Source organism: Capsicum annuum, chromosome 12 (genome assembly GCF_002878395.1).
Source record: "Capsicum annuum cultivar UCD-10X-F1 chromosome 12, UCD10Xv1.1, whole genome shotgun sequence".
Taxonomy (NCBI): domain Eukaryota; kingdom Viridiplantae; phylum Streptophyta; class Magnoliopsida; order Solanales; family Solanaceae; genus Capsicum; species Capsicum annuum.
In genome coordinates this window covers 200,411,081-200,430,792 of record NC_061122.1, presented here as the reverse complement: position 1 = coordinate 200,430,792, position 19,712 = coordinate 200,411,081, and the positions used below count along the sequence as shown (strand labels likewise).

At 34.8% G+C, this 19,712-nt stretch overlaps 2 protein-coding genes and 1 pseudogene across 2 annotated transcripts; 1 reads left to right on the top strand and 2 right to left on the bottom strand.

Annotated features, from left to right (window-relative positions):
• Window positions 1-6,660: 6,660 nt before the first annotated feature.
• LOC107850092 lies at window positions 6,661-7,424 on the bottom strand (annotated as a pseudogene).
• Window positions 7,425-9,842: 2,418 nt separating this feature from the next.
• LOC107851403 (ubiquitin-like protein ATG12) lies at window positions 9,843-15,129 on the bottom strand. Its single transcript, XM_047401108.1, has 5 exons — window positions 14,786-15,129; window positions 14,250-14,308; window positions 11,328-11,396; window positions 11,130-11,192; window positions 9,843-10,127 (listed from the first exon to the last, which is right to left on the bottom strand). Exons 1-5 carry the CDS (start codon window positions 14,805-14,807, stop codon window positions 10,068-10,070), a joined length of 273 nt encoding a protein of 90 aa, XP_047257064.1. The 5' UTR covers window positions 14,808-15,129; the 3' UTR covers window positions 9,843-10,067.
• A 501-nt stretch (window positions 15,130-15,630) lies between these two features.
• Window positions 15,631-18,894, top strand: LOC107848986. The gene is made up of 3 exons (XM_016693685.2): window positions 15,631-16,208; window positions 17,938-18,310; window positions 18,463-18,894. The coding sequence occupies exons 1-3, from the start codon at window positions 15,631-15,633 to the stop codon at window positions 18,892-18,894; spliced, it is 1,383 nt and encodes a 460-aa protein (XP_016549171.2).
• The last annotated feature ends 818 nt before the right edge of the window (window positions 18,895-19,712 follow it).

Here is a 19,712-nt window from a genome sequence, read left to right as displayed (position 1 = left end):
TACCTCTCTAACTAAGTAAACTTGAGTGAATACTCCTTCACACTCATATTATCCTACTTCAAATTGATGAACACTTACACCTTGGCCTCTCTCAACTCTAGTGGGAAGAACCTATCTAAGAAAGCAGTACCAAACTCATCCCACTCAACAGGCCCTGTATCGGCACCTCTATCCTCCTTCTATTGCTTAAACTAAGTATGATCTACCCTTTGCAATTAGTAAGCAGCTAAGTCAGCACTCTCGCTAGAAGTGACACCCATGATATCAGTCACTTTCTATGTTTAATCAAGAAACTATTGTGGATCCTCCTCTGACTTAGATCTAGAGAACACTGGAGGATTCATCCGAGTAAAGTCACGGATCCTAGCAGCAATTGTATTCACTATTGGATTGATTGGGGCAACAACCTGTTGGTTATTCTGGGAAGCCATAGACTAGGTTTATGTTTTCCCTAAATTTTCCATGGGAGACATATCCGTTTAGAGGGTCGTCTTGAACAGGTGGAGTGCGAGCTGGTCCCCATTCCTCCTTCTGTTGTTCTTTCTGGGAGGTATTTTCTATAAACGGATGAAGGACGACTTAGAGAGAAAATTCCATAGATCTCATGCTCCATCGCATGACATGAACATTGAAAAAAGAGAAACTTTTCTAAAAATATCTCGTAGCCTCTCGCTCATAAGCGTAGCACGCTTCACATCTATGAACACGACTCTACGTAACATGGCTTTTTGACAACTTAGGACACCTTAGACCATGGGATCTAATACCAAGTTTGTCATGACCCAAGACTAACCCTAGTTGTAACACGGTAATTAAGGCCACAAGTAACCCCAAGCTAACCCATGGTCTGGCATAAGCTATAAATACTAAAAAAAAGATAATAAAATACTATGCAGAAGTCTTATAAAATCAAATAGATGAATAGTCAAAACAATGATAAGTGTACTAAAAATCATCATTAAAGGACCGTACTAACTGTCTGACAATATGAAAGCCTTTAAACATGACGAGTTATAGGGATAGGTCCCCAACTAACTCTAACTGCTGAAACATTATGAAATAAAGTACTGGAAAGCATGATAAGTAATATGACTAGTCCACGACTGATGAGGACTCACCAATGTTATAGTTGAGTGATACAGGTATGGACTTCGTGCGATCTGAGAACTGAGCATCTGAACCTAAATTGCGAAACTACTATAGCGTAAATGAGAGTATGCGGTCATTACTTTGAATGTACTGGTATGGAAAATAAGGACCAGTTGATATATATATATATATGTAATGGTACTGAACATAAATACATGAACATGTAAATCGAATGCAAGACCAAGTAAAGCATGTACTGAAGTAATCTGTAAAACTTATTAACTGAATATTTGTCAGGCTAGACACTTGGTCATGCAAACCTGAACTGATATAACTTGAATACTGAACTGAGACTATGGGAGATAACCATAACCAACATGCCCCAATTTGAGAAAATCAGGGTCCAACCTATAACCCAGTTGGAAGGATGATGGTACTTTGTCAAGGGTACAAACACTAGCTTGCATGGATCCACTAATCCAATGTCTCGAAGGACGAGGGTGTCATGCCTCTAATAATGGGGAAACCTCATAATCTATGGTGGCATTGTAGGTCTAGAACTTAGGGACTATTACTAACGACTCATGCCTACTGATGGGGGAACCTCCATTCCTGCGTTCACTCGGTGTTAAATATTTACTCCCAACTAAATAACACTGGTAATGATAATTGCTTAACATGATTCAATACTGATAATGCTCAACATGACAATGCTATGATTTTTGTGATATAAATATGTTATATTTATATATAACTTGAAATCTTGAAAACTATAGCATGTGATTATTTAGGTGTCGGGTGTTCATAACCCACCAGCATGAAAATAATATATTTAAATATAATGATTTCAACGTAATGACATGATAGAAAATTTTATGACTTAAACTCAAGAATCCAACAATTTCATCAATATAATAAGTTATCATGATTAGGGTACGAAAGAATACTTGAAACTTATGGGAAACACTATTTCATGGTTGAATTCAAAAATTTACATGGAAGAATCATGGAGTTTTATACTTTTCATGGAACCTAAAAAAAGGAATTAAACTTGAGGATTAGAGAAACGTTGGGACTCAATGGGTGAAAGAGGCCCATTGATGAATATCCCACATAACTAAGTATGGAAACTTGGATGAATCTTCTTGGGAATTGGGCTTGCTTGATAAACCCTAATTGCTTCTAGGGAGAAAAAAAACTACCCTTTTTTTGTTTCTCTAAGTTAAATTATGATAAAAGATGGAATTGGGGGGTTTTAGGTCTTTTATACCCCCTTTGGGAAGCCTAAACGATGTGGTTAGGCTTTAGAAGGAGTGGGAAAAAACATAAAAGTATCTAGAAAAATGTGCAAGAAAACATGCTCCCAGTCATTACGACTCACCCTATGACTCATTAGGACTGACTACGAGTCATGGTTTGAGTCGTAAGCTAGAATCTAGGGTTTGAGGCCCCTTTCTGGTCTGACTACAACTTTATCCATATAACTCATCATGACTGACTACGAGTCACAAGATGGAGTCGTAGTCTGAATCTCGAGTCTTGGGCATTTTACTGGTCAAGCTATGAGTCCCTCCCTACAACTTATAGTCACGATTACTAGTTATGAGGTCTAATCGTAGCCACTGGGCTCAAACTTGGGGCCTTCACAGGAGTGACTACCACTCACTCGTGATGACTCGTCATGAGTTGTTACAACTTATTTCCTGAGTTGTAGTCATAGTAGTGTATCAGGTCCTTAGGGGAAACTTTCCACAACTCTTTGCCACGACGTTAGATTACGACGAGGCTTGATGCATCGAAAATCTAACTTCATGGCCTATATTTTGAGAGGTTTAGAACATGAAGACTTGGTGTATTACCCCTCCCCACCCCTTAATTTCTAAAGTGTCCAACTACATCCGTATATTTTTAACAGATTTTTATCTTATTCCTTGTTGGATCAACTCTAACCTTGTTGGGTTCTATATTTGACAAGCAACCAGGTTGTACTTTTTAGGGGAGTAAATTGGGCGACATCAACTACCCTATGACTAGGTACCCTACATCCTAAGGCCATGGTTGTGCTGAAACTGATAGTCATTTGAAGGCTTGAGGACCGATACACTAGCGGAGGAATGGGTATTACCCAAAGATTTCTTTTTAACCCACTACCTGCCACTTTTACCATTATGAGGCTGATTAGCATCCTGATCTGCATACCTAGACTTCTTGTTCTACCGCTCTTCTGCCTTTGTTTGTTTCTTGTTTTCATTTCCCACTTGTTGCATGTAGACTACCAACCTAGAGCTTCCATATCATTGTTCAGCATCGCCCCCTTACACTCTAACACTGGATCACTAGAATGGCCAGAAGTGAACTTTTTCATTTGGGACCTCATATATGAGACCAACTTTAGAGCATAACGAGACAACTGGGTGAACTTCATAGCATATTCCTTGACACTCATCTTTTCCTATTTTAAATTTATGAACTCTTCAGCCTTAGCTTCTCTCAACACTTAGTGAAGAAACGATACAGAAAGGCGTAAGAGAATTCTTCCCAAATAATAAGTTTTGCATCCTCACCCTTGATTGTCTTCCACTTGTCATACCACTAATAGGACACCCCTTTCAACTGATAGACTGCAAACTCCACCCCTTCAATATCACTAAAATACATAACTTTGAATATTTTTTCCATTTCATCCACAAACTCTTCAAGATCGTTCCTAACTTTGGAACCCATGAAAGTTAATGGATTTAGTATCATGAATTGACCGACCTGAGTAACTTTTGACGAACCAACAATAGAACAACATTATCTGATTAGTGGGACTAAGATGATATAATTTAGGAAATTATTTGGATAGTCTATCTAAACTCCTCATTAAAACCTCACCCCGAGGGGACTGTGTACGGGTGGTTTTAGTCCTAGGAACCCATGAAGGACTATTTAAGGCTGGTGGAACCCTAATAAAAGAGGGGTATCAGTAGTGTGAACTCCATTATGGGTCCTCATTCTATAGGTAGGACGAACCTTTTCAGTATTATTCCAGTAAGGATGAAGTTTCCAGCTGAAACCCTCTGACCATTTGATCTTCTTAGAGGCATAATCTAAAATGCGAAAAAGTCGTGAGTTAGAATAATTTATTGAAACAAGACTCTCTAGCAAGAACTAGAACATGAAGAAAGGGAAATATTCCTAAATGTCCGGTAACCTTCCTTTATTAATGTGGCATGCTATACAACCATAAAAGGAATTCTACTTGGCATAGCTTCGTAAACACCTTGGAACCCTGAATCGTGCTCTGATACCAAGTTTTTAATGAGCCAAGCCCTGGCCCTGGCCGAGACGAGCATCCCAAACCCATAAAGGTCGTGAAAGACCTCTTAGCATTATCTCATAGCATATTCACAATCAAAGAAATATATGAAAAGTATAGTTAAACAAAAGGGTTAAATGCAAATAACAGAAATGATCCCAGGCTCTAAACAAAATAAATTAATTCTTTCAACCAATCTAGTCTACGTAAGAAAATATGTATAAGAGGGGGGAAATCCCAATAATACCATAATTGAAAATGTTAAATGTCTAAATAAACCACCTATCGAGAGATGGAGGGCTCACCAACCTGATGACGTATGATAATCCTAGTGCTGCAATAGACCACGAGAATATTCCTCCAAACCTACATCATGAAGCTATGCAGCCACCCGAGGACGGTCAATACATTGAATGTATTGGCATGTAGAACAACCAAAAAAGGGTATGATACATACATAATAGTCATAGGCATACAAATCAAATCACAAGGATATAATTAAAAGCTTCAAATAACAACATTAAAACATAGACTCGAATCTTTTCTCTAGTTCTAAGCTAGATGGTATATTTGAAATCTCTAAAAACCATGGGCTATGTCGGTCAAGATTTAACTCGTTGGCCATGCCCCCAATTTAAGTTTGTCGTAAGAATTAGAGTCTCTTCTCTATAGTATACCAAAGAATGAAGCAAGTATACAATTATTATCCATGTTTCATGACATAATAAATCACATGTCAGCAAAATACGATTTCAGGCATGAGCCTTTTGAACCCATGCCTTCACGGTTAACCATCTAACTCTCTTAAACCCATGTTATAAACTCTTTAAAACATTCGTTATTCTTGACTATGGTTGGTGATGATTTCTTAGAGTATGCCAGAAATCATTCTAGAAATCTAGCATGAACCTATGTTTTGCTGACATTCCAGAAATCTGGCATAAGCCAAACAATAACTATCCTAGATGGAACAGGTCCACATAGCAGAGTATAGTTATAGGCTTAGCTTGATATTCTTTGAGTTGTAATTATTTGTGCTTTCATAGTTTCAGTGTGTTACAACCTGGATTAGGAGTTAGCCATCAAGTTGGGATAACTTGAAGACTTGGGAACATAAGTCAAGGGTGGTTTGTATCATTCTAGGAATTAGAGTTTATATTTCCTTTAGGTTACAGAGTTTGTAATCGATGTTTGAGTGGATCATTGTTTTAGTGAAATTGGGTTAAATCCTACGTAGGTACAGGTCATGATTTTGTTGCATCTATTTTGAACCGAGTATTTTCCACGTGAAAAATTATGTTCTTATTTTACTACTTTCATCATGTTTGTGGAATACGTTAGGTAATCCGTTTCATCTGCAAAAAAAATCATCTATAAATCACTAAAACACTAGAACATGAAGAATATCACATTCAAGGACGGAGGCACCACATCTAATTCAATGAATTTGACTCTTATTATGTCAAATTAAATCTTGGACTCATGTCAAATTAAATCTTGGACCTTAAAAACTAGCTTAAACTAAGAAAGATTACCCAAACCTTATGAGTTTACAAATTTTATCTTGGTCTTTCATGAATTATGAATAGCTAGGATCATAATTACGGAATCTAGAAAAGAACAACATTTTCTACTACCTTCGTGTAGAATTATCTCCTTTTTATATAGGCTTTCTCCTTTGTATCAGTACCACGCATATAGATAAGGGGTATTTATCGGTTGGTTCCTTACAATTTTGAATATTCTTGAACATTCTGTTTCTTAAGATATACTAAAATCAAATTTAATTTAATTTAGTTTGGTCCATTCTCCTATTTTTCGTTTCGATTCGGTTTGTTCGTTGGTTCAGTCATTCGGTTTCTAGGAATTATGAAAACCCCTACATATAAAGTACTTTCTTCGTATCAATTTGATTGTTTTTTATATGTACTTTCTTCGTATCAATTTGATTGCTTTACTTTCTTTTTTTAGTATGTTTAGAAAGAATGTTTTTTTCTTTTTTGGCTAGCTACTCTTTAATTCTATTTTTTGACGTGACATGTTAAAAACCACAAGATGAAAGCGCATTTTGATACATTTTACATATTTTTAGTTTAACACCACACTATTCAAAAGACTTTTTTATTTTCTTGCGTTCAATAATTGAAACGGGGGAGGATGACTTAATGGAGCAGTATGTCTAATTTGGTAGCATACAGGCCATGACTGAAGTTAAAAACCATAAGAATTAAGCTCAAAATAACATGGCATTGACACAAAGAATGGTGACAGGACAATTGCAAGTAGTTACCAAGAATTGTCAAAAACAAGGACGCAAAAAATAACAATTCTGACAAAAATGAAACACAATTGCACACTAGAGCACATTGGTAGCTAGACCAAATGTTTTAGCCAGTGCCTCCAAGCACACCCTTGAGTTTCTTGATTTGAGCTTCATCAAGAAATGTTGTAGCCTCAACCAACTTAGTCGACAAGTCGTTGGCAAACAATGCGAAGTCAGTGATTTGAAGGCCAGGATTGGAGCTACTAAAGAACACATAGGCAACAGAGGTAACACCAGCTGCATTCACATGAAAATGCAACAAACCTTGTGGAAATACCATGATTTCACCTTTCTTGAGTGTCTTCAAGTAAACAGTATTTGCTGAGGAAACGAAAGCAGCTGTGATCAAACCTTACACGACAAGCAGGACTTCAGAAGCACCTGGGTGAGTGTGGAATGGTACCACACCACTAGGGGCTAAGTCGAGACGTGCTGCAGAGAGACCGAGACCATTAAGGCCAGGGAATTGAGCTGCAAAGGCTGGTGACACTGCAACTTTGATGATGTTTGAGGTGTTTCCTGCTGCACTTAGGCCAGAGTACACAAAGTCGTTCACCGTGACTTTTGTAACGGCCTTGCAAGAGTAGCCAGCAGGGGACTCTGCCCCTTTCAAGTCTGCTACACAAAAGTCTTGCACAGCAGCATTGCTGCTCAAGATGAGGATAGCAAAGAAAAAGAGAAGTTCGAACATTTTTATTTTCTAGGAATGAAGTGTATGTGAAAATATGATATACCAAAGTTACTTGGACTAGTGTATATACATAGAGTCAAGTGAGTGACTTTTGGATATTACATTGCAAAATGCCACTCAAATTTTGATAGGGAACGATAGCCACATGTTATGTGATATGGCTTATCATGATTTGAAGAAGTGAATAGACCACAAAACAGACTCCCTTCTAGCCAGGACAAGATTTGTTTGTTGATAAGTAGAGCTACTATATTGGGATATCTTAATTTCCATTTTTGAAAGGAGGAGAATCCTATGAAAGACTAATGTCTCGGGTAGATAAAACACTTATTATTTTGAGCAATGCATGTTAGGATGGAAGTAACTAGGTGTCATGCACAAACTTACAAAGCAAATCCTGAATGACAGTAAAACAGAAATACACCATAGGAGACACAATTTTGAGGGCAAAAAACTAACAGTATAAAAAAAAAGGGGGGGGCAGCAGCCCAGCGCATTAAAGCTCCCGCTTTGCGCAGTGTCGGGGGAAGGGTCCGACCACAATGGCCTATTGTACGCAGTCTTACCTTGCATTTCTGCTAGAGGCTCTTTCCAAGGCATGAACCCATGACCTCCTGGTCACATGGCAACAGCTTTACCAGATACTCCAAGGCTCCCCTTCGGCCAACAACTAACAGTATAGTAAGAAAAACAATATTGTACTACTGCTTTAAACTATAATATGTTTAAGTGTTCTCTTCATACTTGTTCTTGGTTTCAAAAAGATCTCCACATATCTTGATAAGCTAAGATGGCAAAAAATGTTAGCCATTTGAGATGCATGTGCAGTAGTATCCTTGATGACTATTCTTAATACTGCTACTTGTAAACCAATTCGAATTTCCAAGATTCAAATACCATCTTCCTTTATTCTTTATTCAACGATACTGTCATAAATTGTTGTAATTACTATTAGATCGTCAACAACAACTACGCCTCAGTCCAAACAAGCCGGGGTCATCTATTTGAATCTTCACTATCCCATTTAAGCTCAACTCACGTAATTACTGTTAAATTATCAACAACTATGCCTCAGCCAAACAAGTCAAAATCGGCCACATGAATCCTCACTATCCCATTTAAGCTCAACTCATGTAATTATTGTTAGATTATCAACAACAACTACACCTCAATCCCAAACAAGTCAAGATCGGTTATATGAATCCTCACTATCCCATTTCAATTCAACTCATGTAATTACTAGTATTAGATTATCAAAGTAAATAAATGAATAACCATTGCAGAAACCTTGCATGTTTTATAAGACAAAGGATGCATTAAGTGGTCCTAATCCAAATGGCAGGCACATGGTTGGAGAAAGTGAGAAAAGAATGTCTAAAAGAAGACAGAATGACAACTAGGAAAACTCAAGAGGCACCCAAAAAAAAAGTAGAACTTATTATATGTCCTTCAATTTGCTAAAAATGCACGGCATGCAAGCTATTGGAAAAAAAGAATTTGTGGACTAGAACAATTGCCCTTCCACAAAGGCAAGATATGGCCACTAGTGCCTCATCATTGACTCAAATGTTACTGCTCATTATTTCCTAATTTAGAACTGCCATATTCAATTTGCTTTCCGGATTTATCATTGAAGTAGAGTTATTTGTGTCATTACCGTACGGGATACGTGTCAGTTTATGACTGGTGGGTATTTTAATTCGTATATGGTATTCCCTCCATCCAAAATAATTGTTATAATTTCCTTTTTGAGAGTCAAACAATATGAACTTTAACCAAATCGAATATATTGGGACAGTTTTAGTCCTTTTTCGTTACAGAAATTAATGACACTAAAATTGCAGTTTGTTGAAAAGCGCAAGTGTTGCATTTTATTTTGGCATTTCTAAGGGACATTATACTTGCAATAAAACTTTACCCACACCCAATGTATAAGTTTACCATGCTTAAGTGATATAGCAATGTAATAAAGTGACAATATATATTTATTATATAGCTATGGTTAAGTGATACAAATATATATCATGTATATATTGATTTCGTGCAAGTGCTGAATGCTTGAAATTTTTTTAAAATTCTTTCGACCAGGAAGCATGAGGCATTGCTAAAGTTTTATCAAATTAAAAGGGTATTCAACTTCTTAGGCATTAAAACAGAATTATATTCGTAGCTTAGCAATCTTTCCATTGTTGAACTGTAGCTTGTGTTCTTAAATGAGGGGCAGAAATGACTGTCGATGTATATACCTTCAGGGGAGGAAATGCGAATGCGGAAGCAGCAATCGAACCCCAAAATAAAGATGAAAGTTGCAAACAATTAGAAATTACACAAATGAATAGAGGATTGTTAACTTCACAGAATTGAAGGGTGACAATGGTGAAAATTGAAAGGACTCCAAACTTTTCATCTGAACTTTACGAGCTGGAGGGAAAAAAGGACGCAGAGAAAGGCCTTTCCTTATGGGTAACGTAGATCAATCGTCCATGAAGAAACTATTGGAACACAATCGATAAGCAACAACATATAAATCGTAGTTATATACTGAACAATCTACAGAAGAACAATCTGACTAATCATTGATGCCGGGTTTCTATCGTACAGAGTAAGTATTTACTCAGATATGGAGAAGCTTCTAGCAATGTACTGCAAACAACCAGGAGTTTTCACCCCCACGCCATGGAGCATGCATAATTGACCACCAACTTACCATCAAAACCAAAGTTCTGCACCACAAGTGAATCGAGAGAATATATCAATAATAAGATCTGAAAACAAAGTTAACAGGCTAATCAAGTTTAGTAACTAGAACTGCTCAACAAAAGCGGTGAATGGTCAATTTACCAATACAGAGATTCAGACAAACGAGAGAAACATATAGTTTCTACGGACCGTCCATAAAAACATCAAGAGCTCATGTATGATGCTGAGTTGTTAAACTATGTTTTACTTCAAATAACAAAGAGAACACAATACATATAGCATTTTAAGTGCATTAAAAAGGAATGATGTATTGGGTTTCTTTGACTATCTAGAGATTGTGGAGTGTTGGTCCAAGAAGATGCTTTTGGTCCATACTGTAGATTTTATCGAATACTGAAAAATCAAATTATGTGAATTGGATTTTTGAAGCTTCCAAGATGCTCAATAAAGTATTATGTGCCCGTTTGGATGGGCTTATTTTAAGTGCTTTTAAGCCAAAAATAGCTTTTAAGCCAAAAATAGTGTTTGGGTAAATTTTTTAAGTGCTTAAAAGCACTTTATTTTTAGCTAAAAAGGCATAAATAAGCCAAAAGTCAAAAGCTAGAATTTCTAGCTTTTGGCTTTTGGCTTATAAGCCAAAAAGAATAAGCTCATCCAAACGGGCTCTATAACTATTGAACACCAAGAAATTACGTAAGCTGTGAAAAGAAAGGGATCGGTAAGTGTTATGAACAGAGAAAACAATTGTTTTCTTACAAAAACAATAACTTCAAATGAAAGTAAAATACTAAAATGTCTGATCACCAAAGGACATCTATACTGAAATCAGCCTATAAACACCAGAACAAACCTAAGCCTGGTGATTAAAAAAGAGGGAACTCTATACAACTTCCAGTCAAAGAAAAGAACACTATATCCATGGCTTCCAGTTAAGTTGTTGTCAAATGAAGGTAAAATGTCTGATCAGCAAAGGACAAACATCTTGAAATAATTTGTACGCAACATTACACAAGCAAGAAACTTACATTGTATAGATCAATTACCAACTCATCTGGATTTGGTGAGAAGGCGCTGTTGACATACACAAACTACAGAGGAAAGATTACATCAGTAACCACAAGTCACAACTATAATGCACAGTACTTCAAAATTTCAAGTTTTCAACAATTGAGAGCAATTCTTTCTTCTGTACTTCATAATTTCAAGAAAGATAAAGGACGTACCAAGGTCTCCCTATGGAGTTGGCGCCGCAGAAAATCTATTACTTTGATGAATTTGTCAGTACCTGGAATCTATATCGATGTTTATATACAATTTGAAAATTAGATGAAGGCATATCAGCGAAAATAGGAGAGAAAATTGTAAAACCTCTTTTCAAATCTAGGAAGTATAGCTTTTTATCATCTTTGATTGGCTACAATAACATAAATGCTTTATGGGAATTACTCTAAATCTATAGTAGGAGAGTATCTGAAGGCTGGCTCCAGCACAGACAAGTAAAAAACATTGAGAAACTAGATACCCTAAGCCCCCAAGCTTCATTCAAGTGGCAAAGGATGATGGACTTGGGAGTTGGGACTTAGGTCACAGGTTCAAGTCCTTCTCCATGCAAACTAAGCCTGGTATTAAGTGATGACGGGTAGAGGTGCAGGCCCATCATTCGAAAGCTCGACTGGTCCTAAGGGTTGGCACCAGTTTCTCAGTCATAAAAACAAACTATATGACTTATCCTGTCAAACAAATTGGGACAGATGGAAAAGCATACTATTGCATTAGGCATTAGCAGAATATGAAAATAAAGAGAGTGCAGAGTCGGTGCCAATCTAGCTCAAGTCAAATTTCAACTGACACCACATGGAACAATCTCAACTACCCTATTATTCCTCAGGCTCCCCGAAGAAAAGGACTTGACATACCCCTGTAAGAATTATCAGCTGCTTCTTCCAGATAAGCGGCCCTCTTTTGTTTTCTTGTGCTGAATGCAAAGGGAAGCATCCCCTTATCAGTACCATTGTATGTGGTTTTTATTTTTATAACCTTGGTGTCCAGACTAGCTTGCGCACACCCCGACCAGCAGCAGGTACCAGGTAACTCTAGGTAACTCTGTCCACCAAGGCTAGAACAGATGGGAGGAAATCACCTAATGTTTGTCACTGTTGGGAATTGAACCTGAGACCAGCAGATGGGAAGAAATCACCTAATGTTTGTCTCTGTTGGGAATTGAAGCTGAGACCTCATGACGCTTAACCCATCTTCATTGAACCACTTGGTCACACACTCACACCCTTCACAGGCTACTACCAGTATCCAACTAAGAGAACCAACAGATCCTTTATGAAGGCTCCATTTATGCAGAAAACCAACAGCTTCACTTATAAGCAGCTCCATCAGGCTACCACCAGTGCTACTGCTGAGAGAAAACTAACCAGTCCATTTATGCTGGTATTATGCTTGAAGGATTGTTTTACAACCTAACTTCTACATTCACAATATTATACACTAGCTCTCTTATCTTGGTTGGTCCTAACCCTGTCCAACTGCTGCAAAGAGTGCACCTATCCCTAATAAGCAATCTAAACAGCCTACAAACACTCATCTTAAGAGCAAGGATAGAAAGCCTAAGGAATAATCACTAAAGTGTCTGGAAACTTAAAGGATGGAGGCAAAAATTGTACTCACTCTTGGACTCTCCACAGGACCACTAGAATCCTAATTTTCCACCTCTATCCACACTACCTGTAAGGATAGACATACGAATCAGACATTAGTAACTTATGGCACAACCCACCTAAGCATTATCTCCTGAACATAGGAGAACCGATACAAAGGACTTATATAGTCGAATCCAACTAAGTCAAAACTCAAGCACAATCATTAATAGGTTGACACAAATTTTGACTTGCTTTCTCATTCTCTTTTCATTTATCATCTCAGCAAGTGCATCATTGTTCCCAAACAGCTTTCAATTGAATTTTACCATTCGCAGAAGTTATAACTAAAAACCCATGGAGCAAACCGATGTGAATATACTCCTTCATACACAATGCATGACCAACAATGAAATAAACAGGGATACACGAAAACAATTACAAGGAAAAAGGTTTGTCAAACATCCCAATGAAAGGCATTCAATCATACTTTAATTTATCTTCTTTCTTTTTTTCATCACATAAGGAGGTGGATGGGTGTCTCTGAAGATTCCATTGGAATACCATCCTTAAGAAAGACTGTCAATACCCAAGTATGAGGGTCAAACCATCAAATTTTCTTTTAATAACCGTGGTGTCCCAGCCATCTCTACCTAGTATCAAGTATGAGGCTAGGACAAATGGGAAGAAATCACCCAGTGTTTTACTAAGCCATCATGGTTCTCAATCAACTTTGTTGAACACTAGGCCACACCCTCGGTGCAGAGGTGAATCTAAATTTTCTAGAAGATGGGTGCACTATTAACGAAAGGAGAGAAAAAATGCATTGAGTGAGAATTGATCCTTCTACCTCGTCAACAAAGTGCACCACTAAATCTTTTTGTAGCATGAGTACCAGAAGATAATATCAAATCAATTTTTGAAAATACTCCCGCCATTCCTAAATAAGTGCATGCTTTTGGTTTGGCACGCCCCTTAATAAACTACTAACTCCTAGAAAATAAAAATGTAATTTTACCAACCTAACTCTAAATAAAGTTTATACTACCTCTTTCCAAGTTGACATTGATAATTAATGGTTTTGGTAATTGAACAAGGGCATATTAGGAAGACTATGATCAAAGTATTCTTGAAGGCTTAATCATACACTTATTTAGGAACAAAGTCAAAAGGCAAAAGGAGCACTTATTCAAGAATGGAGGGTGTTTATACATAAAATATCTAGTTTTGCACAAAGACCAAAGTTCACGTGCACCATAAACTACCTACTATATTCGCCCCTTCTTGAGTGCATCAACACATGAAATTTTCAGCATAAATTCACATACCGATTCCTTAAAGATTTATAAATTAAAGTTGTACAGTAGTACCTACAAGTGTAAAGTTAAAAACTGATAGTCAAAGGAAAAGCAGTAATCGACGGGACAAAGACAGAAAGAGTTAATATATCTGGGTTTTGGATCTTAATTTATCCAATAAAGATGAAAGCGGACGAACCTTAAACTTGGCTTGTTTAAGAATGGGGGCATCGCCAGTCGCTCTTAGATGAACAATCACTAAATAGTCATCAAAATCAACAAAGACAAACAATCAATCGCTACATAATCAATCAATCAATCACTACATGATCATCAAAATCAACAATGAACAACAACAAATCACTATAAAATCATTAAATAAACAAAAAAATCACTACATAGTCATCAAAATAAACAAATAATCACTATATAATAATCAAAAGCAACAATGAACAACAATAAATCACTATAAAATCATTAAAATAAACAAAAATATCACTACATAGCAATCAAAATAAACAAATAATCACTATATAATCATCAAAATCAACAATGAACAACAACAAAATCACTATAAAATCATTAAAACAAACAAAAAAAATCACTACATAGTAATCAAAATCAACAAATAATGACTATATAATAATCAAAATCAACAATGAACAAGGGAGAAAATCAATTAATTGGGAAAGAAGAAACAAAATTTGAAGAAATCGAAGCAATTAATTTCAGTACCTTTACGAGAATCGGAAGTCATAGTACGTTGACGAAATTGAGTATTTCAAGCTTCTCTTCGCTTCACTGCCCAAATTGCAATTTATTTACCCTTCTTAAGTCGTGCGCCCAATTTTATATCAGCATCTAATTTTAAAGATTATGGATTTGAATTATTAAGGGGTTATTATTTAGTTTGCGGATTAAATTATGTGTAAATTTCATAAATCCCAACATTTTAGAAGTAATTATGACTATATAATAATCAAAATCAACAATGAACAAGGGAGAAAATCAATTAATTGGGAAAGAAGAAACAAAATTTGAAGAAATCGAAGCAATTAATTTCAGTACCTTTATGAAAATCGGAAGCCATAGTACGTTGACGAAATTGAGTATTTCAAGCTTCTCTTCATTTCACTGCCCAAATCTAATTTTAAAGATTATGGATTTGAATTATTAAGGGGTTATTATTTAGTTTGCGTATTAAATTATATGTAAATTTCATAAATCCCAACATTTTAGAAGTAATTACATCCCATCCCATTCTATTTTTTTAATTAGTTTAGTCTCCCTCGTTTAATATACATTCTGTAAAAGATATATACATAACAAGTAATGTATATTGTAATCTGTTAGACAGGGAGTAACGGATATTCAGCATTCATTGACGTAAATGGTGCAACTAATTTAATACGTGGATTACTGCATCCCATGAATCATATTTCATGAATGGAATTTCAAATTTTAAAAATCACAAATACCTAAAAACGCAAATCTAAAGCAACATCATAAATCAAAAATCAAATTTCATCTTTGTTTTTTATTGTTTACTGATCAAAGCAAATTATTTTCAATTATTGAAGATGAATATTGTTATTCTTTTAAGGTACTCGGGTAAATGGAGATCTCAAATAGAATATGTGGATTATAAAATTGAAGGGATTGTTGTTGCTGAATCAGTAAATTATATGAGGTTGATTTCATCGATTGCTGATAAAATAAACATTGACGAAACTCGGAAAAATATTGATGTACATTATGTTGTTGACGTGAATGATTCACCTTTTCATATCCGTAACGATAATAATGTACAATTTTATGTCGAGTTGAAAAAATCTCAACCAGCGTTCATGATGTATCCGTTTTGTATTTCAACAACAGAAAAATGTGAAGATGGCATATTGTTCGATAGGGAAACAGGAGATGTGGTTTGCCTGGAAGGTGTTGAATCTGATGCTTTGGCTTTATCTGTTGCTGAGACACAAAATGAGTGTGCTTTGTATGTACCAGAGGTTGAAGATAACTTGATATGCGATAGCAAAAGTATTGATGTAAAGGTGAAACAGATGTACAAGGATAAAAATACGCTTGTTTCAGTGATGTCGAAATATAAAGTGACTAATGGATTCAATGTTAAAGCAAAACGATCAAACAAAAAAAGGTGAAATCGTATCTTTTTTATACTAAGCGGTATGATATATGAAATCATTGAATGTTTTATGTTATTTGTTTTTAATTAAAATGTTATATATAGTTGCATGAACATGTGTATTTTTTTTTTGTGCTAAAACTAAAATCGAAATACAAATTATCATTGTGACCTTTGCAATATTTGTTTGTTAGTATGTTGAAGTTATGTATGTCTATGTGAGGTAATGAATTTCAATTTACAATTTTTTTTGTATTTTATGAAAAGCCATCGAATACATACAACAAAACTGGTTATCATTTTCTTCTTTATTAATATTTCTGAGGTACTTGGTTTAATATACATATAAGTTGCTATGTCTATGATTTTAATTCTTTATATTATCAATTTTGGTAAGAGAAAACTGTTATGTATATTAAAACATATACATAAATAGTTATGTATGTGTAAACATATACATAATTGGTAACATGAGAGTAGATATGTTATTTAATTCATAATCTGCATACTTCATCTTTAAAGTTTATTACATGAATTATTAGATTGTATATAGCTTTCTTTGATGAAATATTATGCATGTCTATGTTGTATTATGATGGATTCGTAACAACTAAATGATTAAAACTTATGAAATGATGCAAAATATAATCATTTGAATAGTGTTTTTTATATTTCAGCTCTGTACTCCTCTATTACAATGAGAAATATACGTGGAAGTTGGAAGCATCTAGTTACAAAAAAAACAGATATTTTTATGATTCGAAAATTTAATCCAGAACATACATGCAATTTGAGGGATAGGGTACTGCAGAATATTTTGGTGACAACTTCTTTTGTATGTGAATTCACAGCTCCCAAACTAGTTAACTATATGAGAAGGCACACACCGGGGGACATCATTAAAGAAATAAAAGTTGTATATAGTGTGGATATAAATTATATGAAAGCATGGCGTGCGAAGGAGCGTGCCATCGCTTTGTTGAGGGGCGGACCTGCGGATGGTTATAGACAGATGCCGAGATACATTTATATGTTAAAAAATGTATATCCTAATTCGCACGTTGCAATGCATAAATCATGGGATAATCGATTTATATATTTGTTTATAGCATTGCATCCCACGATAAGGGGGTTTTGAGTATTGTAGGCCTGTTGTTGTTGTTGATGGTGCACATTTAAGTGGACCATATCAAGGCACTTTTGTCTCAGCAAGTACTCTTGATGATGCAGGTATGTGAAAAATCATAAATACTTGATTTTTGTTAAACATTCATTGTATTTCATATTTACTTTTTTTTTTTAAGTTATTGAAAAAAAATTGTTAACTTTTTTTTTGTATTTAAAAAAAAATAGAAAAAATTGTATTTATTATCACGTACGTATTTATGTATATTTTAATATACATATGTTAACTATGTATATGTTAACATATACATCTATGTATATGTTAACACATAAAAATTTTGTCCAGTAGGCTTTCAAAGAATCTTGTTGTTCTTCTACTAATACAGTTTTTACTTAATTTAGGATGCATATTACCACTTGCGTATAGGGTTGTGGATACTGAGAATGATAATTCATGGACATGATTTTTCAATCAGTTCAAAGCTGCATTCGGTGAACGTGAAAACATGTGTGTTGTATCTGATAGGAACAAAAGTATTATAAAAGCTGTCAATGTCGTATATCCAAATGTCCCATATCTTACGTGTATATGGCATTTTTGAAAAAATGTTTGTAGTTACTTTCGTAAGAGCAAAGAAAGTATCAGTGATTTGTTTTATTCAATGGCTAAAGCTTATAGGAAAGATGATTTTGAATATTTGATGGCAAAGATTGAAAAAGCTGATCCGAGAGTGAAAAAATATTTACAAGAAGTTGGTTATGAAAAGTGGAGTAGATGTCATTCACCGGTAAATAGAGGTCGGATGATGACCTCGAGTATTGCTGAGTGTATTAATGGTTGTTTGGTAGAGGCCCGGCGATTGCCAATATATGGATTCTTAGAAGAAGTTCGAATATTATTTGGTTCTTGGAACTGTAAGAATAGTGAAATAGCTTCTTATACAAGTACCACTTTGGGCGTCGATTTGAAGAAATTCTTACTCTCAACGGTGTGAAAGCTTTGAGAATGACGGTATGTATAAGCATTAACTTTTTTAAATGTTCATTTATATGTAGTATTTGTTTGACTGAAAATAAGTGTATTTAAATTTTTATTTCCAGTAAAAAATAATTGGTTGGAATTTTGTTATTTATTGTTTAGGTGAAGTCTTTTTCAACATATATATATTCAGTTTATGAATCTGGGAGAAGATACATTGTTGATTTAGAAAATGGCTCATGCAACTGTGCAAGATTTCAAATAGATCAAATCTCTTGTGTTCACGCTATAGCTGTATTGAAGTCTAAACATGTAAAAGAATTTGGAGATTACTGTTCAGAATACTACAAGCCAAACACATTGGTCAAGGCATATGAGGTTCCAATGCTAGACAAGAAAGACTGGGATGTTCCCAGCAGTGTAGATGAAGAAGAAGTGTTGCCACCGTTATACAAAAGACTTCCAGGTAGACCGAAGAAGGGGAGAAAGAAGAAATCAAGTGAAACACTTTCTTCAAGCACAAACCATTGTGGACGATGCGGCCATGAAGGGCACAATAGGCGTTCATGTAGTTTTTTTTCAAAGGAGAACTAGTTTATTGTTTTTCTATACTATTGAAGAGTACCAACTTATTTATTTCTGTGTTTTGTTTTCTTTTAAATAAATTATTATTTATTTTGATCTTAATTTTAGTGTTAATTTATTTTTATTATTTGTGATTTTTATGTATACGCTGGTGTATTTTCATAAGTGTTTTGAAATATTCTAGAGTAACATAGTTGTGTATATTATCTAACAATTTTTACCTGTATATCATAAAACGTACATAGCTCCAATGTAAAGCTGTGATGTGTATGTTTAATTTTTTTAAAAACTAAATTTTGAAAATCAACTGTTATGTATTTTCTTTATAATGTTGAATTAACTTATTGTTTTGCTATACTTATGAAGAGAAATGAAATAACGTTGGAAACCAGTAGGTGGTACAGTTATGTATATTATATAACATACATAAATTGTATTTATAGCCTTTAACTCAGATATATATTTTATGTATATTATATATTAATTAATGTAGATCATTTAATCTACATAGCTCTATTATATAACGTTTGAGTTGTAAATGAAAACGTATAGTTATAAACAAAAAATTTAAAAAATAAATGTTATGAGTTTTACATATAGCGTTTAATTAAGTTACTTCTTTAATATATTTTTTGTTTCAATTAAATGTATACTTACGTATATTTTTCAACATTTATTAGCTAGTTATATAATTTAATATGTATATTATAATATATACACAGATTAAAATTAGGAGGTCTTGCGTATATTAAAACTTATACAGACATCACATTTATGTATATTTAACATTATACAGTATTAACTGTGATGTATATTAAAAAAACAAA

Bases quoted from the DNA above. Each gene is read 5' to 3' on its own strand.
- LOC107851403 (XM_047401108.1), bottom strand. From the start codon at position 14,807: ATGACTTCCGATTCTCGTAAAG. The intron at 14,309-14,785 runs GTACTGAAATTA...ATGACTATTTAG, and splicing joins GACTTCCGATTCTCGTAAAG to TGATTGTTCATCTAAGAGCG. The intron at 11,397-14,249 runs GTTCGTCCGCTT...ACATCGATATAG, and splicing joins TTAAACAAGCCAAGTTTAAG to ATTCCAGGTACTGACAAATT.
- LOC107848986 (XM_016693685.2), top strand. From the start codon at position 15,631: ATGAATATTGTTATTCTTTTAAGGTACTCGGGTAAATGGAGATCTCAA. The intron at 16,209-17,937 runs GTGAAATCGTAT...AAATGTTTGTAG, and splicing joins AAACGATCAAACAAAAAAAG to TTACTTTCGTAAGAGCAAAG. The intron at 18,311-18,462 runs GTGTGAAAGCTT...TTTATTGTTTAG, and splicing joins AGAAATTCTTACTCTCAACG to GTGAAGTCTTTTTCAACATA.